The 26,072-nt window shown below is 35.6% G+C and overlaps 3 protein-coding genes and 1 long non-coding RNA gene across 4 annotated transcripts; 3 read left to right on the top strand and 1 right to left on the bottom strand.

The window, feature by feature from the left end:
- The first annotated feature begins 67 nt into the window (after positions 1–67).
- Positions 68–6,202, top strand: LOC108199153 (uncharacterized). The gene is made up of 9 exons (XM_017366888.2): positions 68–354; positions 1,465–1,526; positions 2,618–2,672; positions 3,311–3,409; positions 3,728–3,814; positions 4,606–4,722; positions 4,850–4,939; positions 5,249–5,279; positions 5,859–6,202. The coding sequence occupies exons 1-9, from the start codon at positions 259–261 to the stop codon at positions 6,026–6,028; spliced, it is 807 nt and encodes a 268-aa protein (XP_017222377.1). The 5' UTR covers positions 68–258; the 3' UTR covers positions 6,029–6,202.
- A 1,054-nt stretch (positions 6,203–7,256) lies between these two features.
- Positions 7,257–9,022, bottom strand: LOC108199052 (uncharacterized). Its single transcript, XR_010286550.1, has 3 exons — positions 8,839–9,022; positions 8,623–8,719; positions 7,257–8,465 (listed from the first exon to the last, which is right to left on the bottom strand). It is a non-coding gene; the product is annotated as an uncharacterized LOC108199052 (long non-coding RNA).
- A 239-nt stretch (positions 9,023–9,261) lies between these two features.
- Positions 9,262–17,984, top strand: LOC108197124 (probable E3 ubiquitin-protein ligase LUL4). The gene is made up of 3 exons (XM_017364636.2): positions 9,262–9,915; positions 16,272–16,773; positions 17,574–17,984. Exons 1-3 carry the CDS (start codon positions 9,479–9,481, stop codon positions 17,685–17,687), a joined length of 1,053 nt encoding a protein of 350 aa, XP_017220125.1. The 5' UTR covers positions 9,262–9,478; the 3' UTR covers positions 17,688–17,984.
- A 4,910-nt stretch (positions 17,985–22,894) lies between these two features.
- LOC108199697 (heavy metal-associated isoprenylated plant protein 33) lies at positions 22,895–25,556 on the top strand. Its single transcript, XM_017367639.2, has 3 exons — positions 22,895–23,342; positions 23,656–23,731; positions 23,944–25,556. The coding sequence occupies exons 1-3, from the start codon at positions 23,313–23,315 to the stop codon at positions 25,266–25,268; spliced, it is 1,431 nt and encodes a 476-aa protein (XP_017223128.1). The 5' UTR covers positions 22,895–23,312; the 3' UTR covers positions 25,269–25,556.
- Positions 25,557–26,072: the final 516 nt, after the last annotated feature.

Raw genomic sequence — 26,072 nt, 5'->3', positions numbered from 1 at the left:
TTCTTTTTTCTTCTTCGTTTCCACCAAATCCCTTTCGAATATATAGCAAAAATAGAAAAAAGACACCATTAAAATCATCATTTAAGTTTATACATAAAACAAGCCAATTTACACAGAGAATCTTGATTTGCATGCAGAGCAAATAAAGCCACCACCTAAAATTTGAAAGGGTGTTGATCAAATAATCAATCCACCTTCAAGGACACCCCGTATAACTCCATTTGCAGAGCATTGGTTTTCAAGGGTGGGATACTTATAATGGCGTTTAATTGGGTGGTTTGTGTTAAAATTACCCTCTTAATCATCCTTATTGCCGCCATTATAGTCGCTTGTTTCACTCTCCCTGTTGAAAAGGTTTCATTTCTTCATCATTTTTATAGCTTTTCCCTGTTTTTGCTTCATCACTTTTATGCCTTTTATTGTTTATTTATGATTATACATTGGTCTTGACTCAAATAAGGTCCCGGACCACAAAATGTTGTCTGTATTTTTTATGTTGTACGCTTTGTGTCTGAAAATTTGGTTTCCACAGCTATGTGGTTCTCACATGAGCTTGATATATTTAATTTGCATACCGAAATTTGAATAATGATGAGCGCGATTTATAATAAATTGTGATTTTGCATTGCTCTGGTTTTCCTACAGATAATCTTTATAAATTTGAGTTTAGTAAATTATTAAAATTTCGTTTGTTGCATACTTTTTGACATTTTCGTTGTGAGCTGTTATTCTTACAGATTGTATTGATTTTTATATCTTACTCAATTCCTGCTGTTCTTGCTATTGACAGTTTTTATTTGTCTTGACTATCAGGTTTTTTTTTTCTGAAATTTATGCTTCGGATATGTTGCCTTGAGAATAATTTATACCATTTTTTATCTGCTTTGACAAATTACAGTAGAAGAAAAGCCGGATGATGATTAGGTAGTGATGTAGAGTAAAATTTTGTGTAGTACTAAGTAAGCATAAGCAAACCTTCAGATGTTGCATGATTTCGTTTTAATCTGATGTAAGAATATGTGCTACATTTTCAACTTGTTTTCGACATCTCTATCCTTATTTCAAAGCATTCTCCCTCCAGTTTAATTGCTACAGTTACATCCTATTTTAGTAGGACTCTTCATTTTGGAGACTGAACAGTCGGAGACGGGTATAGACACTTGGATACTACCATAAGCCAAAAACATTTAGAATATATAAATAGTTCCCGTTACAATACTTGGAATCATATCCATGCTGACACTTCCAATTTCCAGCCGAGTACAAGCAACTAAGCTCTATTCTGCTGTAACATTTAAGTGCTGTAACAATTCTGACACATCTTCATGCCAACCCTTGCGCGATTCATTTTTTTAATTATAGGATCGAATCAGGACTTTGATTGTGATTGAAGTGTCTGTAGTTAAAAGTATTTGAATATTATCCGTAAAACATGTCTGAACTCTGAAGGATTAAATTTTACAGATTTTGAAGGAGTTCCTTGTATGGATAAAGCATGATCTTGGCAATTGGGGTCCTCTAGTGCTGTAAGTAAAGCTAAAATTGCAGTACTCATTATTTGCTCCAAGTAATATGGATGTTGATGATGATCTAGTTATACGACTCAAAATGTTCTTCTGAAAACATTTATATTAATTACATATATCAGCTTAATATTCTACCTATTAAAGTTCTATCAAGCATCATTGCATCAATCTGTTCAAGCATCAATTAAAGTTCTCTTGCAGTTAAGTGCATTCAGTTCAAAAGTTATAAGAATTTTGGTTGTAAGAATCCTGTTTCAGTGGGCTAGACATGGGGCTGTCACTTTCACAACAAGAATTTTATCAAGTTAATCTAGGACAAACAGGCCCATAATCTTAAGGTTATAATTAATTCTTTCTATTGAATGTTTTATAATTTATAATAAAACTCGACAATTAATTAGCAACACTTATATATATGGATATAGCTTTTCTGGCAGTGTCTCCAAGTTAGAAGCTCCCTCATGTAGGTAGGAGATTATGTGGCTTATGAGTAGCCTATTTTTTTCAAAAGAGGTTTTGCAGCAAAGCATCTTTACAAAAAAGGTTAACATTATTTCAACTAAAATATAGTGGTGTTACTGTGTTGGAGAAGCTCTTCTTTCATGACGTTTGAACTATACTTTAAGTATAATCACTAAGACATAGAGTATATGTTCAGGTATTAAGACCTGAAAATCTTCAAAATACTAAAGAAAATTAATATTGTCCTTATCATACATTGATGATTGATCTTCTTTCTTTCAGTATTACTAACTGGAAGGACTTTTTCTTTTAAACTTTAAACGTAATATTCTCAAAATTTTAGCTCTTCAGAAATTGACATTTGCCACACATGCATACATGTGCCCGCTTACACTCATGACAGAAACCAACACATATCTAAAGCTAAACCAAGCTAGACAATGCATGTAGGAAATGTTTTGCCTTATTTGACAATTTTAAGAAGCATATCTATGTGTTTATCATGTATTTCATGTTAATAGAGAATCATAGTTTCACTTATTCGGCAAAAAAATTATCTTAGAATTGTATCAATGTTCTTTTTTATTGCATTTCTAATATTGTTAAGCACGTCCTTTTTCAACTTGCAGGGCAGTTGCCTATATTCCTCTAACGATTTTGGCAGTTCCAGCAGCAGTACTCTCCGTAAGGATACTCTTTTGTTATTCGGCCTGTCCAGTTTCATCTTAGAACCTTGGTTTGTTGTTTAATTAGTTACGGCTTTGCTCTGTGCTAGATGAGGTATTTTCCTAGCATGCTCGTCTGTGTAGTTGACTGTACAGGGCAAGAGGTGTAGACTAGACTATAATTGCTTCATTTAACATTTAATTCTCGGGAAAGTAATAATTACCTAATTTGATGGTATATAATTAAAAAGAGTGGATAAAACTAGCAGGTTGTTGAGAGTTTTTATTATAATAATCAGAATGATGAGGAATCTTGGTTTGAGTGATGACTGATGAGTATAGAGTTGCAAGAAAGTTTTAGTTATAACATGGATCTTTAAGGTGCTTCAAAACTTTAAACGTAATGAAGTTTCGAAATTGTTTTAGTAACACAATTTCCGACTGTTACAATTTCACCCCCAAAGTAGATTGTATCAGCTTGTTTGGTGGTTGCTCTATCTACTGGGGAATTATAGTCTCTCATTTTATTCCCTTTCTAGTATGCTTTATTAATATTACCACTTTCTATTGCCGTTTTACATGAATATTCCACTGAAGGGCTCACTTTCCTTGACTATTAGGAATATAACGTACAGCAACATTTATGCTTTTTTGCAGCTAGGTGGTGGCTATCTTTTCGGATTGACTGTGGGTTTCTGTGCTGACTCTATCGGTGCCACTGCTGGTGCAACTGTCGCGTTCCTTCTTGGGAAAACAGTAGGTGTTTAGTAGTCCCTTTTTAAGAGTGAGAATGTGGATATAGCCAGAATTGAGTATATAAAGTTTCATTTTATCTCCAATATCTAGACATCATACTCTTCATTTGTCTCTGCTACCATGCAATTATATTTAGCTTATAATTTTACTAGCTTACGCTCTTCACGCATTGTTTAGAAAAGTTCTGTTAAAATTACATTCTGTCTCCACTTCTCTTCTTTCTCTTAAAACTTTTTACTTCATTGAGCTCCGTGGTTATCAACTCAGATCGTTAAGTTTCTTCCATAAGATAGTAATTATCATCTTATTTCTTCTCAGATTGCAAGGTCATTTGTCGTTTCCAAGTCAAAGGATTATCCACAATTACAAGCAGTTTCACTTGCCATCGAGAAATCTGGATTTAAGGTTTGTGTTTGTTTGTCTGTACTATGCTGAACAAACACAATTTATATGATGTTAACAAGTGTAAATAGTTTTTCTTTCAGCTATCCTGCGTAAAAATTGTTCACCTTTTATAGGCTGTATTATGCACCTTGGTACAAGAACATCTAAAACTACCATGGCATGGCTAAAACTCAGAATCCTGAAGCCTACTCACTGCAAAATTGCTATAACGCATAGTCGTAGCTTAAATATGGTAAAAATCACAGAATTGTAAAATTTGACATCAGTCAAAGAGTAACAAGAATGAATAATTCAACTGGAGAAGAAAGAACAATGACCCTGTTTTGCTTACCTTATTTATTTATAAATAAGTAACTTATTTCTGAAAAAAGTACATAAATGTTAAACATCTATTAAATATTTAACTTCTAAATTATATTATGTAAATGTGAAATTTCCCCCCAAAATAGGTCCTTATTCTCATCGAAAAACTCCAGCCAAACATGCCCAATGTATATAGGAGAGCATTGGATCGATAAAAACAAAAAGGTTGATTAAGGTGATCCTAGGTAACGAGTCATAAAATAAGAAGAGTGTGTATACATATCTATAAAAACTAGCCATGCATTATGAAGAATAGAGAAAAAGAAATCTTTAGCTGATTTTAACCTGTAACTACGTTGAGTTTTTCTATAGAGCAGTGCAAGAAAAACACACATAACAAGTCAGGAGTTCATTTACGAGAGCAAGAAGGCACTCAAGTATATAGTTGCAAAACATTGTTTTGGATAATGAGTTCGCCTCTTTGACAGATTGTCGTGCTTCTCCGGCTTGTTCCTTTACTCCCGTTTAGCATGTTGAATTACCTATTATCAGTGACACCGATTCCGTTAGGAAAGTACATGGTTGCTTCGTGGGTCGGAATGATGGTATGCAAGCCTTCTGAGACCTTTTATTATAATTAGATGGTTTTCTAATGTGGTATCTAACATCTAAGTTTCTGATCTTTACACGTTTATGCCATATGTAGTAATATACTCACTTTCTCTTTGACAGCCAATGACTCTTGCTCTAGTGTATATTGGAACAACTTTGAAAAATATTTCTGATGTAACTGAATGGCATGAGTTCTCTAATACTCGCTGGGTAAGACAACAGTATCTGTTATATTTCTCCTAAAAGCGGTCCATTTTTTGCATCTGAACATGAGTGGCAAGCTTTTTATGCATTCATGTTTCTGAGTGTTCCTCTCAGGAATTAAAATTTCCTTGAGAGAAAATGTAGCTCATGGCGACAAGGCCTGAAACATGGGCTCATTTACAATTGCTTTTGATCAAGAATGGAATCGACTTGCTACTTAAACCAAAAAGAATATTGTTTATGGCTGTAACTTGTAAGAGACTCTTTAACTTCTTTTTGTTAATGATGACATTTGTTTCTTTGTTGTGTATGCAGGCATTCCTTATTTTGGGCGTTGTATTGTCTGGTGAGTTTCAACACATAAATTAGTTCATATTCAAGTTTATAGAATACTATTCTTGAGCCTTGTATACGTAATTTTTATGGAATCCTATTCTAATCAATCTGTACAAGCATTACAACCCAAAACGAATCGATCCTATTTACTACTAGCATCTTTGTCGACACCTTTAGAGTGGAGGAACATGCACCATGAACTCATGTTACTAAATAGCACCAGTGCCTGTTTCACAACTTCATTTCTCTATGAACATGGATGCCATATTAAGAGCTGTGAGGCTCACAACTTAACATGATTGCATAAAACACATAGACTATGTTATCCAGACTCTTCATTTGGTCTCAAGTACTGGTGTCGGACACTCGACACTATGACATGGGTATAGATACTCTCCGACACTTATTTTAAGTCAAAAACATGTGAAATTTTCATATTATATTTAGCATAGTCAGGGTAACCTTGTCTTATTAGTTCACCAGGATGTTGACATATAATGCATAACATGATTTCGCTGAACTCTTCTGCTCCTTCGATATGCATGTTTGCTATTTCATGGTCACTAATCTATTCACATTCATTGCACAGTGGTTCTAACAATATGTATAACTAAAGTTGCCAAGTCTGCTCTGGACAAAGCATTGATGGAATCAGATATGGACAGTCTAGGAGAAGAATCCTCTAAAGGTGAATCTCCTGTGAGTCTCCAGCGGCCGATACTAGTTAAGGTAGATTCCTCAGATGGACAACCATCGTGAAAATCGAAACCGGATGTGTAAATATTATGGACAGAATTAGACAAACAAAACTCAGTTTTTATACTTGCCACTTGCCATCTGTGGAGGTCTGATGGTTGTCTGTTTGTAAGACTCTAAATTGTAATTTATTTATTTATTTTTTTGACAAATATGGCTTATAGCTTTGCAAATTAGAATCTGTTGTACGAAACTCTCGGGTGAACCAAGGTCAAACCAGCACCTGGGACGACCGAAGATAAGCTTTTAACCATTATTTAATTGTGTAAAGTTTTTCTTTTTGAGTAAGTGTAAAGAATAGTAGTTAGGATTTTTTTTATGACCGAGAGCATCTCCAATCATAAGAAATCATTAGCTAAAAGTTTAGTTTACTTATCAAAATTAAAAATTATAACCAATGCTCACAAAAAATAGCACTCCAACCATAACAAGTCTTTGTCTATAATTATAGCCATCCCCTTATGGATGACTATATTTGTCCAACCACTGCAGATCTGTAGTGAATTCCACATCATCTACAGTAGTTTATTTTCCTCCTTCCCGCTGATTACAAATTATTTATTATCATACTAATATATTCAATTTATAACCATCTAAATATTAATCATACGATTTTTAAATTATAACCAATCAATATAACCAATACCATTGAAGCACAATATTTTGCAAGTTCAGCAAATTATTAACAAATGTACTTATTTTACTCATCAATGTGTAAAATCTAAATTAATAGGTAGATTTTTCTAGTGTGCGTGATAATTATCTTTGATGTTTAAAATCTAAATTAATAGGTAGATCTTTCTAGTGTGCGGGATAATTATTTAATGTGTGATAATTATTATTATACATGTTGAATGATTATTGTTATTAATAATTATTAATTAATAATTATCAATGAGATCGGAAGAGGACTAGTTAAAAAATGTTGTAAATATACATGGAGAAAATTTCTTTGAACAGGTTCAGCCCTTCCCTCCCTATTCTTTCCCTAGATTTATGTTTCTTCTTAACGTGTTGTAGGGCTGAGCATTCGGTCGGTTCGGTTCAAAACCGAACCGAACCGAAATAACCGAAAACCGAAATGCAGATTTTTTATTAAACCGAACCGAACCGAATTAGCTATTAAACCGAACCGAAACCGAACCGAAATAATTCGGTTAATTCGGTTTCGGTTATGAAATAACCGAATTTTCTTTTCTTTTTGATTTTTAAAAAACAATATATTGAAAAATCAAAAGAACAATTAAAATTTAATACACTCAAGCCTTCTAGCAATTAGCAAAACAATCAAGAATTTAGTTTTACACAAATTCCAAATATTCTGTTCAGTTACAACATCAAAAGACAGTGGCAGGTACTAATTCTTAATTGAAAAACAGAATTTAATTTAATCCATTTGATCCATCAGCAGGTGCTTGGACTACTCTGGAATAGTGGAATCTGCAATGCGGCCAACTCAAAGTCACAACCAGTAGCCAGTAGCTAGGCCACCATCTGAAAGCAATAAAAAACAAGCAAAAACAAAAACTATCAGGATTAATGTTAGAATAGCAAGAGTTCAGGATATATACCAGAGCTCAAGAATTTTTTAGACTAAAAGTTGTTCTCAAGGAGCTAAAAAATAGTTATTATTTTTTGATAAAAGTTGACAGAACACCATTTTTCTTGCTGGAAATCAAATAATACATAAAACAAGAGTCCTTTTTTTGTGAGCATTGTAACTTGTAAGCATAGTATAGGGACAGAGTCACAGAAAGGAGTACAAAACAGAACATTGAACAGAACTGAACAAGAGAGAACAAAACAGGACAGCAAAACAGAATAGCAATCTTTTGTATAGAAGTCCAAGTGTCCGTGGTGATATTAACTCTTTGACCCGACATTTTAAAATAACTACTCAACGCTTTCTTTTCATCTAAAAAGATTTGATAACAATCTCTCGCTATGGTAAAACGAGATGGTATCTTAAAAAGTGGTTGAGTAGTTTGCATGAAGTCCCTAAATCCCTCACCCTCAACAAATCTAAAGGGAAGTTCATCAATAATGATCATGGAAGCTAATTTCTTTCTAGAAGCTTTTTGATCAAAACGCCATTTTTTTAAAAGCTCATTCCCTCCTACCGATTGCAAAGTCAATTGAGTTTGTTTTGAGTCACCGCTAAGTGGAAGCTTATTGCAAGTCTTGAGGTGAGTACGAAGATTAGAAGTGCCATTCTTACTACTATCACTAAAATATTCTCGTGAACAATAATTGCACTTAGCTTTTGTAGAGCCATCCGCGTCCATGAACTTAGTGAAGTGATCCCACACTTCAGATCTTTTATCCATAGGCTTTCTTTTCCTTTTCGTGATGGAGCTTGATTGAGTATTGGCATTAGCATCGTTGGAATCCTTCATCTCTACCTCCGGCTGCAATGGTTGAGATTGTGACATAGCTCCAACTGCAGCAACAAGTGATTGTTAAATTACAAGGCTATTAAACACAAAGTTGAATCCGACAGATTGGGTATGAAATTTAAACACAAAGTAGGCAAATCAGAAGACATAGAGTAGTCAATTAGATACGGATTAGAATATTAGATACAAATTAGTTAATACCTTTGAATCTTTGATTTGATTCTTGAAGTCAACAGGGCTGCAAGTGACTGCTGAGTACTGACCAGGGAGAGGCTGGAGCGTGTAATTAGGGTTGAAACTGAAGAAGAATCGAACATATTAGGTATCAAATTAACAGATTTAGGAAGATAATCAGATATAGATACGGATTAGATTATTTGAATATTAGAAAATATAGATACGAATTAGATTGGGTACCTTTGAATCTTTGATTCTTGAAGTCGGCGGCTGCAGGATAAGGCCTGAGGGAGAGGCGGAGTCGCGGAGGGCCGGAGGCGGAGTCACGGAGGGCCGGAGGCGGAGCGGCGGCTGTGGATTAGGTATTGTGTTTTGTGTACGAGAAACTAGGTCTGAGGCTCTGGGTAAGTTTAATTCTAATCTGATTTCTATTTTATATATATTATATATATTATTTAAAAATAATAAATATATAATTCGGTTATTTCGGTTATAACCGGATTTGTAATTCTAATAACCGAACCGAACCGAATAACAATTCGGTTAATAACCGAAAACCGAATTAACCGGAATTTTCAGAAAAATAAGAACCGGACCTAACCAGAATTGCACGGTTCGGTTCGGTTATTCGGTTTCGGTTCGGTTTTGCTCAGCCCTACGTGTTGATGAGAAGAACGATGACACATGTGTCACTTCAATATTATATCTATATACTTGTACATACACACAGATCATTCTCATAGTCAATTTCTTCAAACACCCAAATTAGCAATCACCCCCTTCCGTCAAATTCAACTCAAAATTACACAGAGAGAGAGGGAGAGAGGGAGAGAGAGGAAGAGAGGGAGGGAGGGAGAGAGAGAGGAAGAGAGAGTTCTCAATGGGTACATCTTGGAGCAGCAACAACACAAACAGAAGAAGAAACCAAAACAATCAATACCCACCATCTCAACTAATCTCATCTTCAACTAGTTACACTTCATACCCACCTGACCCTTATGCTAACCCCCCACAGCCTTACCCACCTTACCAAACTCATCAGCCACCTATGTACTACTATTCTGGTGGATACACTGCGCCCAATTATCAGTTTCCCTTGATGGGTCGCTCTAATTTTGGGTATCAGAATCAGGGCTGGGGTGCAGTTAGGCCTCCGGTGGCTGTTCATGAGCCTGCGGTGTTCGTCGAGGAGCAACAAGCTAAGAAAGTGAGAAATGATGTGAATGTGCATAAGGATACGATTAAGCTTGTGGTGGATGAGGATGACCCTGATCGGTATTTGATTACGTTTATATTCGATGCAATGTTTGATGGCAGGTAATGGTTTCGATAAATACTTTTTTCCAATCGTGTTATAGTTATTGTTGCATATCTGTAATCGTAGTTTATTGTCTTTAACCAAGGTTTATTTTATGACTACGTTTTGTTTGATGTTACTGTTTGCTAAAATTAGGGTCCTTGTGCAAACAAACAGTCTCTGGTTGTGTGTCTAGTTTTGTGAATGTAATTATTGGTTATTGTTGAACTATGAAACACTATGTAACCAGGTTAAGATCAAATAGTTTGCAAATTTAGCGGTAATGTACAAAAAAGAAGGGTAAGCAGCAAATTTAGCTCTTAAAATAACATGGACTGGGATACTTTTCTTGTGCATTTCTGATCAGGAATTAGGATGGAGTAAAAATAGGATTAAATGCAAGACAAGTGTGGAGTTGGATGAGTTATTTTGTGATTTTGTAAATTTTAAATGTTTGCATTTCCCCTATAATTAGGATTCCTAATATATGGAAGTTAACTACTTGTAGTTTGAGTTGGAAATCTACTATTTGAGTGTTGTTTTATTCGAGCTATATGATATTGCTGATTAGGTGAAGTGGCGAGTGTGCGACAGTCAGGACGTGGTGTATAATCAATATAAAAACACCACAGAATTGGCACAGAGAAATAAAAATGTTAAAAAGAAAGCGGAAGGATAGAAGAATAGATTGACCTCGAAGTCCAAGAAAAAATGTTTTTCGTCATTTGGACATGTTACAGATCATTGCTTATGACATTTAAGTTTTATTATAGAACATTAAGTTATTAAATCTCGTAAAGTAGCAGATAGCACTCTGAACAACGCAAGACTCTAAAGCTTGAGTTGAACAAAAGAACAAAATCACGGATCTAGGGTTACGAAAACAATCGCAATCTAAAATGAACCGGATGAATCTATGTGAGAACAACGAACCGAACACACAAATCTTGTAGAATAAGAAAACTAGAAACACGAAAATCGAAGCGATGCGGAGATCCAGTCTCGTTCAGCGCTGATCCCATGATAGAATTAGAAAGCAAAGCTTGTAGAATAAGAAAACTAAAATATTATTGATTGTACTGTTGAGACTTGAGATACAAGCACTAAAAGAGTATTTATACAAGAAGTGGTCAATTGTATTGACCATACTAACTCACTAACAGAATGAGCTAATCCCATACACATTGAGGCAAAGCATTGTTGACTTGTGGCCTAATAGCTAAGCAAATAGAACTCCTGTACTGTGACTTCACACCCACTTGTTTATATATTACATTAGCTGATGAATCTTTAGCATGACTCGTATTACTCCTCCCACAAGTTGTGATTACCCAAGGATTCCCAACTTGGAACAGATGTACCTATGGCTGGAACCACCTAGAGCCTTCGTAAGTATATCAGCCAGTTGCAACTTTGTAGAAATCTTCTGTGGAGAAATGACACCAGTTGCAACTTTCTCACGAATAAAATGACAATTCAGCTCTATGTGTTTGGTGCGAGCATGCTGAACAGGATTAGTGGCAATATCAATTGCTGCCTGATTGTTGCAGAACACAGAAATTGCATCAGGCACCGGAATTCGCAAATTAGTAAGCAAGTACTTTAACCATATTAACTCAGTAGTGATAGTTGCTAACGCCCCATATTCAGCCTCAACAGTGCTCATGGATGTCACAGTCTGCTTTTTAGAGGCCAAATTGACTTTAGCTAAAGTCCTAAACTGATTGGAAGGATTAGAACCAGCAGTCTTTTCCCTTTTCTTCCAATTTGGTGGATAGCCAATGAGCTTATAACAATGCTCTTTGGTGTGACCATTAAAATTGCAGTGAGAACACTTGATTGTAGGCTTTGTGGAGTTGCCAGCATTGGTAGAGGCAGGATACTTGTTAGGAAAAGAACCCTTTGAACTAGCAGCAGGTCAACAGAATTAACCAATCAACTAGCAATAGGCTGGAGAGAATGATGGCCCTGTCTGGCTCGTTCATCCTGTTTAACATAAGCATAAGCTTGAGAAACAGTTGGAAGGGGATTCATGAGTAATATTTGACCCCTAATGAGTAACTGTAGTCATTATACCAAGCAGAATTGAATCTACATTTCTTCACTCCAAATTGTGTTTGATGAAATTTATGATTACTTGGTCGTAAAGGCTCTCTTTACAAAGATGTCCATCTAACTTTGTTCCTGATATTAACATTATACTTAAACATACCTGTTCTCAGTCCATATCAGTAGAAAGTTCATCCAAACAATCTCATGATTAGCTTCACTTATGGCAGTTTAACAAAAACTAGCTATCTAGGCTTATTTTTAACTATTAAGCCTGCCAGTGACGGATCCTTAGAGGGACAAAGTTTAATATTCTACTGTACAATTGTTCCAAAAGAAAAAGCTTTTGCCCACTTGATTCTTAAAAAATATCTTAAAAAATTTTAGAGGATAAAGAAAAATTCAACAATTTATGTGTTTATACAGTATGAGTGTTAAAAAAACCACCTATTTAACTGTTATTCTTCTCAATTTATATTCTATTTGCTTTTGATACTTATTCTTATGGTCCAGCTTAAATGGTTGAACACTTGACCTAAATTGTAGATAAGCAAAGAAATTAGCTTCTCTCTTGTTACCTGCTCACCTCACTACTGCCCCAATCCCTGATCTCTCGATCTCTGAAGTCTGAGAATAGGAACATTGAGCTGCTGGATGAGCAGAGACCATGTTTAGTGTCTCACCGGTGATTAATTACCTGAGCACTGAGGTTTTGTTCTTTCATAATTTTCCCACTATTAATTCTACCATTCTCATGTTTTAAATGATTAGATGTATTAATTGATGCATGGGTGCCTGGGTTCATCATTTGGAGCTGAAATCCCCATGATTTGCATATTCACCAACTGATTTTTACATTCAATAATTTTCATATAATTATCCTATCCACGTCTTTGGTCTTTTCCCTGTAATTTTTGCAATTATGATAAATTATTTGAAAATTACTGGATAAGCATCAGGGAAAATGTGTATAAGTCAAACAAATAAATCTAGGCAGCAGTCTATTAAGAACCGTCTTAATACAGGAGTGGGGAAAGTACAAAAAAATATGGAACCACAGACCTTAAACCTTAGTTCCTGGAGAGCGTTTGGCGGTGGTTCATGCGCCCATTCTCAGCAGCCCACTGCTGTCTTTAAAATCCTGGCAGAGGTTCAGCAGTAATGAGGTAATTAAGCTACCAGGTTGAGAGATGCAAGCTGGTGTTTTCTTGATAATCTGAGAATAAGTATTCAGTTACTGAAGTTGGACCAATAAAACAGAAGTATTGATAACCAAATAAATATAAACTGCAAAAAATTAAATAGAACAAAAGTATTGAAAGCAGAATACAGTCCTTTATATAGGTAAAAAACAAATAAAAAGCAGAACATACGTACACTGTGCATAATAATACATTTTACTTATTTTGGCAGTCTTCTTTTTTTACTCTTATATTTATTTTTTTTGTATAGTTCAGAAGTGGACTAAAACTTTATCTATTAAAAAATGTTCGAAGTTCAGTGTGGTCTATTGCACCCACTCGCGCCTGAGTTCCACCTCTGATTGCATCTTTTTGAGTCACATTAATTGAACCATGATTGGTGGCTTCATAGTGTTCAGTCCATAAAATCTGGAAAAATCAGACATTTTGAGCAGATTGGCTGAAGTGGATGGATGCAGGTCATGGTTGTCAAGTCGTCGACGACTAGTCGACGAGTCGGTGACGAAGTAAAAGTCGACCCGCGACTTTCTGAATCTGGCGTCCATGGGTTTTATCCGGATCCGACCCGGAACCCGGCCCGAAACCCGACAAAAAACTTGACCCGGACTTAAAAAGAAATAAACATACGTGCTCAAAACTAAAACCTAATCTCACACGCCTACCTACCGCCTTCGTGTCGGCTTCACCTCATCAGTCAACTCCATCTCCGATCTTGTCAACAGCGGCTCTATCTATTAGTTTTATTTGAATTATTGAATTGATATGTGTTAAGTAATATTACATATTATAATTACTCTATATATATGTATGTCGACTATATATCGACTTTTTACGACTAGTGGGGCGACTTGTCGACTAGTCAATTTGAAGGTCCTCGGACGACTTAGCTCGACTTGTCGACTTAACAACCATGATGCAGGTAACGAGTTTGAGTTTTATACCACCATATAAAAGAACATGAAATGACTCTGCTTATTTAGTTAAAAAATATAAACACTTTTAGGCTTGAAGCTAGGGAGGCAGGCTAATAATTAATGTTTCAAGAGTTTTGCACAAAGAACTCTTGCAGAGACTTTTAAACTATATTAAATTAATACCAACATATTAAAACTCTGATCTATTAAACACTGTAAGAATTAAGATCCTATTTATAATAAACCTATAAACTATTTTTTTATTTTAATCAAATTTTAATATATAATGTTTCCTAATACAATGATAACTAATAAAATAATGCTTAGGCTTCCAAAGCCTGTTATACTGCTCACGTATTGTTTCTTTAAGCTTTATTATCGCTTGTCCTGCATCACTTAATATAGAGGTATGGCACAATACCAAGCGTATGAAGTTTGGTTTTAATATTAAATCAAATTTAACATATAAAGTATTATCTTAACATTAATAGTAAAGATATACACAATAACCTTAAATAAAATCCCATATAATGTGGCGAAATTTTTTAGGATGCATGTACTTTATTGTATCATTATATATAAATATGATGTTTATTATTGATGCTAATATAAATAATTTTGTAGCAAAAGGAACCTAGAGCCCGTTTGGCTGAGCTTATGGCTCATGACTTAACGTGGCTTATGACTTAACGTGACTTATATGATAAGTTGATAGCTTAAAATATCTATTTGGGTAATATTGGCTTATGAATGACTTATGAGTTATTAAAAATATAATAATAAAAATAAAAGTGATTTATGAGTAACTTATGATTCAGGAGTAATTTTTATCAAAAAAAAAAGTTCAAAAAAAATTAGCCACTGAAAAAAGTACCTCAAACTAACTTCTAGCTTTAAGCTTATTTCCGACTTTGAGCTGACTTCTGACTTATTACACAAACAGACATTTTTCAGCTTAAAGCCAGAGATGGCTTAAAGCCTGGGCTTTAAGCCCAGGCAAACACCCTTCTAATCTGGGTAAGGTAATTGGGTGGTTAATCTATTTATTTTCCGTGTGTGTTTGTGTTTAGTCTGTAGGGAGGTTCGATAGGACCAGGAGGTCTTATGTCTAGAACAAGTTTAGAATGAAATTGGTGCAACTTGCTAGTGACTAACTCATGTGTTAATTTCTTACACGAAAGTGAGAGGATCGTCAATTCTTGTGTTATATATAGGATTACTCACACAGCACAGTGTTAACTGCAGCCTTCAGTAATAGACACAAATTCTGATACCTGTCTCGGTATTTATTTATTTTTCCTGCTAAATTTCCACTTTGGAGAAGACCTTCTTCTGATATCTGAGCAGAAATCGTTGTAAAGTTCTATCATCTATGGTATTGTTTATATAGGTGAGACTACTCTCAAAATCCTAGATCATATCTAAGCTCTTGGATTCCTTGGTTCTTTTAAAGCTGTCAGCGTCAATGATTTGAAGAATAGTTTGGGAATAGCTGTGTTAATTGGTAATTGACTCAATTTTGTCAGTTGACTTGATATGTTTGATTAAGTTGGCAAAAGTAAAATTTGAATAATGAATGCTTTGCTTTCTGTGATAAACGCTTTAGTAAACTGGGTTGTATGTTTTTGTAGCTTAAAAAGTTTCCCTAACCTTTAATTATTTTTTTCGAGTTGTGTTTGTCAATATATGGGAGATTTTGGGGAGCTTTCAAGATTGTCGACAAAGAGCTTTTGTGGCTGTGACAAAATCTGTGCTTTGTGTAGACATAATTTATAACTATTGACATGCGTTATATTTTATGTTCTCATTTGACATATATTATCGGTTTTAGAAACTGAATGGGTGCAATTAATCTTACAGTATTTTGTATTGACCTCTTTAATTTAATAATATATATCAGTCATGTCGAGTCCAGAGTCCTTTGCAAGAAAGGTTGTGTTAATGCCTTGTTTACACATGGCCCTTTTATCTATTAAGGAAGCGAGAAGCCATGTATTTGCATCATTTTAATGTGGTGAATGATAGGAACATATAAGAACACATTGTTTAGAAAGTATTTCCAGCTGGTGCTCGAAGCATATTTAAAATGGCATCTTGCTTAGATTAATTGTTATTTCTTTTACTACACTCTCTTTTATATAGTAAATTAGCAGACAATGTTTTTCAATAATATCTGCTAATTACATTTTTGGTGTTAATTTTGTTTTACAGCATTACTATCATTTACTTTGCCAAGGAGGAACCTAATTGTAAGATTGTTCCAGTATTTCCTGAATCTTATAAACCCGTGAAAGTTCCTTTTCAAAAAGGAGCTGGCCAGAAGTTTCGTCAGCCTTCTAGAACAGGAATCGATTTGGCTTTCTTCGGGGTCGATTATCCATCAAAATTAGAGGAAGATGTACTTCCGCTTGTTATATCTGCTGAAACGTATTTGCCTTCTCTTTTGGCTGATGAACAATCTAGTGATCATCCCCCAAATCCGTCACCTCGCAGGCAGATTACTCAAGCTGTGCTGGAAGAGAAAGATGGAGAGCCTTTCATAGTAAGAGTTATCAAGCAGATATTATGGATTGACGACGTGCGGTATGAGCTCCGTGAAATATATGGAATCGGAAACTCTGGAGAAGCCATAAGCGGCAATGACTCAGGAAAAGAGTGTGTTATTTGTATGACTGAACCTAAGAATACTGCTGTGCTTCCATGCCGACATATGGTATGATCCTATTTAAAAGAACTGTGTTAATATAATATATCATTGCTCAATGCCAAGGGGCAGTTAGGACTGCAAATATATGTGCATGATAAATTTACATTACATTGTGAATAGTTAGGAAAATGCTTAGCAGAATGCAAGTCTTTTGTCTTTGAAGCTCCTATTCCAAGGATGCAAATAGATGTCATAGATAATGTGACTCGAATGAATTACTTATACCCTGTTGAATTGTCACAAGTCAGCACTATAGTCAGTCTTTTTGGTTCTTCTCTTGAACGAATCATTAGTTCTCTGGTGTGAAGTTGGTATGTGTAATACGTATTTTACAAACTTTACCATGTTGACAACATTGGTGGAGTAAGGGAAAAAAAAAAAGAGATGCAATACTTTTGACTTTAAAGTACCCTACCTGTCTTCATGTCTTGTAATTTATTTTAAGTTAAGTTGATCCAAAATGTGGAATCTCATGTGCTTATCAAAGAAGGAAACTTTAATTGGAATAAGTTCCAGATACACTCCCTAGGAATTACCCGAGACATTTGTTCTGTTTCTGTGGCCGATTCCACAATTGTTTTTTTTATTGGTATATAAATTTGCACCTCTTTTAAATAGTTGCAAAATATGTGAAGTAGCATTTAGTAACTTCCAGTATTTTTCTTGGAAAATTTTATGAACTCCTATAGATTTGAAAATATCAACCTCTCGGTTGATTTATATGCAGTACCTCCTTTCTCAGTTTTCTTTATGTTTACTTAGGTTGGTGATGATTACCTGAGAACAAATTGTTTTCTATGTTTCAGTGTTTGTGTAGTGAGTGTGCAAAAACATTGAGGCTTCAATCAAACAAGTGCCCTATCTGCCGCCAACCCATTGAGGAGCTCATGGAGATAAAGATTGATAACGACGGTCAGTGAGAGATTATATGGTTAATGATTTCTTTTTGAGAGTGTAGAATACAGTTACACTTTTCATTTTGTGCAGTCCCCTTGTATACATGTATGTTATCATATTTTCCCCTGCTGTTGTGTAGCATTTGTTTGATGTATATATCTGGGAGCTTACTCAGTTGCATGTGGGCTCTTTCATGTACATATTTATGTGAAGGAATTTGATCATACAATATTTTAAAAAATGAGGAGAATTTAGGAGCACATTCTTTCTGTCTAAACATTTATTTAACTTTAATGTACGTATAATCTATTTTCCACTGATGTGGAAGTGTGGCCTTTTTTCTTTTTCCTTTGTACTTTTATTGACCAACTTAACAAGCAGTTCTCCCAAGGAATATCTGTTCACCAAGTCACTGAAGATCTTTGCTTTATAATTTATCTTCACCCTTGCTTGCAAGTTACTTCTCACCTTTGGGGAATACGAGAGAATGAAATAGATTAAAAAAGGAGTGAAAATAAAGATGTAGGCTTTACATAATATATACGATGAAAAATATGGGTAGTAGAGTGGTGCCCTTTTTCCTTTGAAATGTGACTAACAGCCAAAAAGGGGGTAAGAAAGAATATTTTGCCATAGAAGTTAGCAGCAATAAGAGTCCCAAACTGAGAGCATCTTTAAGCTAGTTGTGGGTTCCTCTTGCTCACAAGACTTGCAGAGTTGTGGACGTTAATAGTGTGTTGATTTGTCTGGTTCTGAATATTTATTTGTATGTTTGTATAGCCTTCACTCCAGTATGTTCTTCATTATGTGTGAGGTGCTGGTGAGGGACCATTGCTTGTGAAAATGCATGCAATTAATATTTGTGCTTCTCTATTAAATTGCCTTATCTTCAGTGTGTCAGATTTCTAGCATATAGTAGTAACATTATTTGCTTCTTTCTGAATGGGAAGTCTCCCGCGTTTCTCTCTCTTCTCCATTTTCCCTCTACATGATCAATCTGTATATAATGGAGTAGATTTTACCTGTGATCACTTGTGGCCAATTCACGGGAAACGGACAGTCTTAGCCACCGTCAACCACGACACTGGTTGAAGGTGTTCATACTCGTAATTTTAGCTTAGTAGACGAATAAAACAAATGTTAAACGTGTTCATACTCATAAAATTAGCTCAGTAGACAAATTTTGCAGAGTCGGTCTATAAATATATTTCCGTGACCTGGTTTTCAGGACTGATGATTTATTCGATGTACAAGCAGTAAATTTCCAGAAATGCAGTAATAATATTGAAAAATGACAGGCAGGAAGCATGGTAAAAAAAAAGATGTCATACTCAATTGGACCATAGTGTAGTTGTATCTATTTGCAATAACTTTCTTCCTTGCAGGTTCTTTTTAATCCTTCTGGACATTGAAGTACATATGTCTTTGTAGGAAAAAAATAATTGCAAGCCTTCTGTGACAAGTGCTAAAAAATTCTTATATTCACTTGCAAAATATTATTATCACAAGTTCTGCCAAATAAATATTAGTAAAATGAGCTGGTGTCCATTCATTTACAGCCAGTTGTCTTTGTCAAGCTTTTGTACACTTCTTTCCAGTACGTACTTAATCATGTGTATTTGTATTTACACAGTTCTATCTTTAAATTGACTCCACAGCAGAAATTAATCAGTGAATCTAATGCATGGAACACATTGATGTTTGTACCATGCAACTATGCAACAAGAGTCCTAAAGCTCAGGACTCGGGAGATTACACATCTATTCTTGCTTTGCATTGCCTATGTCATATATCAATTCCATTACAACCCTTGGTGTGAGTAATTTCCGGAGAAAGTAAGATGTACGCAGACCTGTAGCGTGAACTACATTAGGTGTGAGTAATTTAGAGAGAAAGTAAGATGTACGCAGACATGTAGCGTGAACTACATTATTCGAGTAAGATGCAAACAAACCTGCTGCGCGAACTACATTATTCGACTTTTTCATCCGAGGAAAAAAGGAACATGTGGGGAGATGAGGGTTGCAGAAGGAGAACATTATACATGCAGTTATGGAACAAGGGTTAGAACTGAGAAAAGTGATACAATATATACACAAGTGACTTTTTGCCTTGCTTTCCTTTCTTTTCCCAGTATGTCTTCTACTTGTTCTTCTCATTTTTTTCAAGAGTCATCCCAACAACATGTACTGCACATGTGTTACTTTAATCATAAATGGCAATGCCACTGCATAGCATAGCTTAATGCATTTCCTTATAACACAATGGTGAATAAAGCATGTAAAATCAAATCTAGATGCATAACATTCATAGGTTAGTTCTCTCTCACATGCATCCCTCTCAGGAGGGGGGGAGGCGATATACTCTGTCCGTCCCATGTTGTACGAACTTTTTTGATTAACACGGTTTTAAAAAAATGAAGACTTGATTAAATTTCAATCATAAAAGAGTTAATGAATGTTAAATAAATGTAGTTTATAAATGTGTGGTCGTAGAAATATTGATTTTTATTATTATTATTAAAAGATTTTTTTTTTCCGAAACCTCAAAAAAAATAAAAAATGTTCACATAAAATGGGACGACGTGACACAGGAATATTGTTAATCTTCACCACATAAGAAACTGAAAAACCAAAAGAAAGAAGGTTATGAAGGAAATGCACATTCTGGTGTTAATAATACAACATTCAAGATGTGACAGCAGCAAAAACAAGGGTTCAAATGAGTAAATAAAAATTGTCACTTTACCATAGGTTTAAAATAGAACATATAATGAAGAGCTAGTGACAAAATGTCATATCTCAACCTAATGGATTTGAGACTCATGGGACCTCATTCATACACTCATAATTAGAGGGAATGGGTTGGCACTTTTGCACCATTCTCAAATTTTATTTATTTAATAAAATAATAAAGAGGATGCCTTTAAAATTGCTAGAGGGTGTCATTATGAGTTGGACTTTTAAGATAGGCTAATCTTTATTTCCTTACAAGAGAAAGTATACATACATTTTCATTTAATTAGTGCCGTGAGTTTTAGCTACTTTTCACCTAATATTTGTTAATTTTGACCGTAAATTATTAAACCCTGAAAGTTCAGTATGTAGGGCACAACCTAATTTACATGCAAATGGAAACTTTTCCTTTTTATGACAAAAAGTGCTTATTTCTTAAATTGTTGTGACATCAATTATTCAATTACTCTAATAAATTAAATCCGTGGGTTACTTTTGGTTCAGTGTGAACGTATTGCAGTTGTCCATTTCAACTGAGCTTGATACACCCAGCGATTGGAACAAAATTAGGTGTAGTAATTATTATAAGTATGAATCCTAGGTTATTATAACTTCCAAGCATTAATCAGCTTGAAAAGAAGGTTTATCTTGTGGTGTATATGTCTAATATTTTCTTACAAAACAATTGAGTTGTATTTCTAAAATAAATTGAAAAGTGAGTCTTACTACCACATATGTGGGTCGAAGTTGGGCAAGAATGGGGCTTAATAAGACCAGGATGGATATAATAGAGGTTCTTCTACGTGATTAGAGTCTTTTTGAAGTATAAGTGAAGCATAAATGAATTGAGGAATATTGGAAGTGAGTTACGCGTGGATAACATCAATTTAGGATTGAGTGATGATATAAAGTGAATATTTTTTTATGAAATTCGAGTTGCTAATAGATCGGATTTTGTATCTAAATAATTATTGGATATATTTTTTTCTAAAAGATTAGATCTTATTTGATATATCATCTCCGACCCGGTAGGGTCAGATTAATCATTAAAAATGTGAATCATATTTTGGACGGAGAATTTGATTTAAGAATATTAAAATTGAAAAGTCACTCACTTTAGAAACTCGACAATACACAATTATATTCATTTATAGACAATTTATCAATTTTCCCTTGAATAATTATGTGTCTTGGACGTCAGTTCTTATTCTGAATTTTTGACCGGTGAGATTTTAGGGTGTTTCTTGATTCTTGATGTTGGGCCAAGATTAATTGGTCATGGAGTAAACACATCACCCCCATCCAACTCATTTCCAAAACAACCAAGCCAGTTATATAAATGTAACTGTTGTCTTTTTATATATTATTTTTATATCTAACTTGTCCAATAATGTTAATTATTACTCCCTCCGTCCCACCACTCCCTCCGTCCCACCAGGTTCTTTACAGTTACCTCTTTTGGACGTCCCATCCATTTCTTTACATTACAAAACTTTCCCAAAATAGTTAATGGGTCCCACCACTTTATCACTTTTCCTTCCTTTTCACACTACTTTTACTCCACTATCTCTCTTTTATATATTAAAAATCGATGGGTCCCACCACTTCACCCACTTTTCTTCCTCTTTTTCACTACTTTATACATATTTCTTAACCTCCGTGCCCAAACCCAATGTAAACAATTGGGTGGGACGGAGGGAGTATTCCTTTTCGTCATACTCCGGAAACATGCGTGAATTATTTCGCAACATCCGCATTCAAATCATCCAAAGTTTCGACACGAAAATCTCAATTCAGGGACCGAAAATTTATAGCCTCAAGACATAACAATTTGAATATGTTTTGCAACAAAATATTGTGTCAAACCGTAGGATCGGGTTTAAATTTAGAAAAATGATAATTATTTCAAAAAATATTTTCAATCTTTTTCCAAACTCCAATTAACAATACCTAATTAGTTCCGCTCACATTAATAATATATATGCACATCACTCAACAATTAAGACCATTCATATGTCGGTCACATCATTTAAAAAAATAGATAAAATTTGAGATACATGACATTCCTCTTATATTTATTTCACGGGAGTATCTGACTTATGTTATTTTTATTTCTTAAAATGAAAAAAGAAACTAAAATCAGAAATGAAGTAGTATTAGCTAGGCTAGAGCTAAGCTTGTTAATGTTGTGCACAGAGCAAATCTAATTAATCTCCCACTTTTGGCGAGGAAATCTGACAGTCCAGATAATTAACACTGCTACTGCAATACATTTTCTTTTTTGACATTTCGACTGCTACGACATTGAATGTTACACATACAAAAATGTATGCATGTACTCAAGCCAAGAAGCCAAGCCAATTTACTGAGCCACACTGTTGAGCCCAAGTGAGTTAGTAGTTGGTAATTATAAGCCAAAACCAATACACACATCACACAAATATTACTACTCTATACTCTATACTAGTACTAGTATATATCAAGGCCTAAACAATGAGTGAGGTAACCCCATAAGACTGCCTCTCACTTTGTGCCTGTCTACCCTTGCTTTGTTTATCTCTCTCTCCCTACAATCTCTCTCTGTCTCTCTCTCTCAATCTCTCTATATCTCTTATATCTCTCTCTGTGTTGAGAAACTCTGAAATAGAGGAAAGGCAGACACACACACCAGAGAAGTTTTTAATGTCTCCACCCACCGCCTCTTATTTTCTCTCCTCTTTCTTCTGAAATACATATACTCAGACCATAAAATCAACACCCCAGCTTGTATTTTTCTTACAATAATCACTATAAGATATACTTACATATATAATTTGAGTGCTTGCTCTGTTTCTTTGGTAATTCTTGTCAAGATTACATCTTTCTAGCCTCACTCAGATCTATAGCCAACAAGCTTATTTTCCCAATTACATTATGAGTAAAGAAGAGTTCTTGAAAATTCAGGTGCCCATTTTAATCTCCCTCCCTCTCTCTCTCTCTCTCTCTCTGGTTTTACAGTTAGTAAGACAGAGAGATTGAATTTTATCTGTAAATTTACAGTCTTTGCTTCATGGGTTTTGCTTGGTACCAACTCAACCTCTCTGGAGTGCAATTAGCTTTTGCTTTTGTGTCTTTTTCTATTTGTGCTTACACTTTTGTGGATAATTATTTGTAAAATAGATCTTCTTACAGAATATATAGCTTTTTGATATCTAGTTTTTTCTTTATTTGACTGATGTAATTATTGTGTGTTTTTGTGGTTTTGCTTGTCATGCAGACTTGTGTGCTGAAGGTTAATATACACTGTGATGGATGTAAGCATAAAGTGAAGAAGATCTTGCAGAAAATTGATGGTATGCTCTATTTATTCCAAGCCCTCTTGTGATGTTGAATCTTGATTTTATAGAATATTCACTTTTGTATGTGTGTGTTTGTTTACATATTCTCTTTAATTAGACTATTGATTATCTGTAATTGGCTGAGTGGGACTTGAATTGATGCTGATAAGTACTAATTTAGTGAAATATATGTGATTTGATGAATGGTTTGTTTGGGGGATGTTTAGGTGTTTACAAAACCAGCATAGATTCTGAGCAGGGGAAGGTTACGGTTTCGGGTAGTGTAGATGCAGCTACCCTGATCAAGAAGCTTACGAAGAATGGGAAGCATGCTGAGATGTGGGGTGCTCCGAAAGGCGGCAATAATAACAATCAGCCTCAGAAGAATGTGCAAATTGACCATGGGAAAGGGGGAAACAAGGGGCAACAGCCGAACAAAGGCGGAAATAACCAGCAGCAGCCTCAGAAGGGTGGGCCGCAAATGCCTAACCAGCAACAACTTCAGCAGCTACAGCAGTTGCAGCAGATGAAAGGGTTTCAAGATATGAAGTTGCCCCCTCAATTTAAGGACATGAAGATGCCTCCTTCGTTCGGGAAGGACCCGAATCAGAAGGCGGTCAAGTTTAATATACCGGAGGAGGATGAGTTTAGTGATGATGATCTGGATGAGGATTATAGTGATGAGGATGATTATGATGATGATGATCTGGATGATGAGTTGGACGATATTCCGCCGCCTAATAAGATGAAACCTATGATGGGTCAGGGCGGTGGTGGTGGTGGGCAGATGCCTCCGAATATGATGATGATGAATGGAATGAAGCCTGGCCAGCTTCCTCCACACCTTATGAAAGGTCCTCCTCCTGGTGGTAATAATGGAGGAAATGGCGGTGCAAATGCCAAGAAAGGTGGGGGCGGCGGAGGTGGTGGTGGAAACATTCCTGTTCAGATGAATGGTAACGGTGGAAAGAAAGGTGGTGCTGGCGGCGGAGGAAATGGAGGCAATCAAAATCAAGGAGGCGGTGGACAACCTAAGAATGGTGGTGGCAAGCCTAATGGTGGTGGCGGTGGCCAAAATAATGGCGGAGGAGGTGGCGGTGGTGGTGGGGCTCCTGGTGGTAATGGAGGAAAGCAGGGTGGAATGAATGTTATGCCTAACATGATGGGTATGAGTGGTGGTGGGGGTGGCGTGGGCCAAATGAGTGGTGGTATGCCTATGGGCCAGATGGGTCAAATGGGAAACATGCAAGCAGCAGTTCAAGGCTTGCCAGCTGCGGCGGTCAATGGCGGTGCTCCTGCTGGTTACTATCAAGGTGCCGGAGGCCCTCAAGCAATGGCAGGAAACGCCTACTACCAACAACAAATGGCAGCAGCTATGATGAACCAGCAACGTGCAAACGGCGAAGGATTCCACCCAATGATGTACGCAAGACCCCCTCCCGCCGTGAATTACATGCCTCCACACCCCTACTACCCATACCAGCAACCACCCTCAGATCCATACACCAACTACTTCAGTGATGAAAACACCTCCAGCTGCAATGTTATGTGAATTCTTCATCGTCGTCGGAAGTTCAGCCAATCCCTAGGCCTAAAGTTTGCTGATTTTGTAATGGTGGACTTGGTGGTGCTTTGATGGTTCAGTTAAAGTGTTCAATGACTTGCTTGTCTAAAACTGTTTCTTTCACTACTTTTCTTTTCTGGCTTTAGCTCTTGTTTGCCAGTTTATTTTCTCAGAGTCCTAATTCTGATTAGGATTGTTTAATTCTAAATTATAATAGTGTACCTTATAGATTACATTTATAATTATATATATATATATATATAAAGCTTTAGAGAAGTATGAAACTGTAAGTTGAGGATGCTTATGTTGAGTTTTTCACTGCTCTGAAACTTTTTACTTGTGTGTTTATGCACAGAAACAATAAGATGTTTGTAAAAAGAAGAAAAAGCACATCTCTATTCTCCTTTCTTTCTCTCTTCATCTTTGAAAAATTCCCCATGAATGTTGATGTTATGTTTTCATATTTTACATCTTTTCTGCTACTCGATTTGGGAATGGGAAGTGATGTGTGGTTGTGTTCTTGGGAAATTATTGACTAGTACAATTAAAAATGAATCTACATTCTTCATGGAGGAGCATGTGTTATGGGAGGATAAACATGGAATTGTTGGCCCATTGTCATGATTTTTATCAAAACACTTGGCCCCACCACAAGTGGGTAGGGGCCACTCTTTCCATCCTTGCAATATACATTAGTCCTACTATTTTGGCATGCCTGAAAAAAAACATAAATTCACATAATTATACGGCAACAAGAATGCACAAGAGTAGGTAGAGCTGAATCACAAACCA

This window comes from Daucus carota, chromosome 8 (genome assembly GCF_001625215.2).
Source record: "Daucus carota subsp. sativus chromosome 8, DH1 v3.0, whole genome shotgun sequence".
NCBI classification, from domain to species: Eukaryota; Viridiplantae; Streptophyta; class Magnoliopsida; order Apiales; family Apiaceae; genus Daucus; species Daucus carota.
The sequence above is the reverse complement of the archived record's forward strand: the minus strand, read 5'-3'. Positions and strand labels throughout refer to the sequence as shown.

Excerpts from the sequence above, each read along its gene's own strand:
- LOC108199153 (XM_017366888.2), top strand. The coding sequence starts at position 259 with ATGGCGTTTAATTGGGTGGTTTGTGTTAAAATTACCCTCTTAATCATC. Across the intron at positions 355-1,464 it reads TCACTCTCCCTGTTGAAAAG|ATTTTGAAGGAGTTCCTTGT; the intron begins GTTTCATTTCTT and ends TAAATTTTACAG. Across the intron at positions 4,940-5,248 it reads AGTTCTCTAATACTCGCTGG|GCATTCCTTATTTTGGGCGT; the intron begins GTAAGACAACAG and ends TTGTGTATGCAG.
- LOC108197124 (XM_017364636.2), top strand. The coding sequence starts at position 9,479 with ATGGGTACATCTTGGAGCAGCAACAACACAAACAGAAGAAGAAACCAA. Across the intron at positions 9,916-16,271 it reads GATGCAATGTTTGATGGCAG|CATTACTATCATTTACTTTG; the intron begins GTAATGGTTTCG and ends TTTGTTTTACAG. Across the intron at positions 16,774-17,573 it reads TGCTTCCATGCCGACATATG|TGTTTGTGTAGTGAGTGTGC; the intron begins GTATGATCCTAT and ends TCTATGTTTCAG.
- LOC108199697 (XM_017367639.2), top strand. The coding sequence starts at position 23,313 with ATGAGTAAAGAAGAGTTCTTGAAAATTCAG. Across the intron at positions 23,343-23,655 it reads AAGAGTTCTTGAAAATTCAG|ACTTGTGTGCTGAAGGTTAA; the intron begins GTGCCCATTTTA and ends CTTGTCATGCAG. Across the intron at positions 23,732-23,943 it reads GATCTTGCAGAAAATTGATG|GTGTTTACAAAACCAGCATA; the intron begins GTATGCTCTATT and ends GGGGATGTTTAG.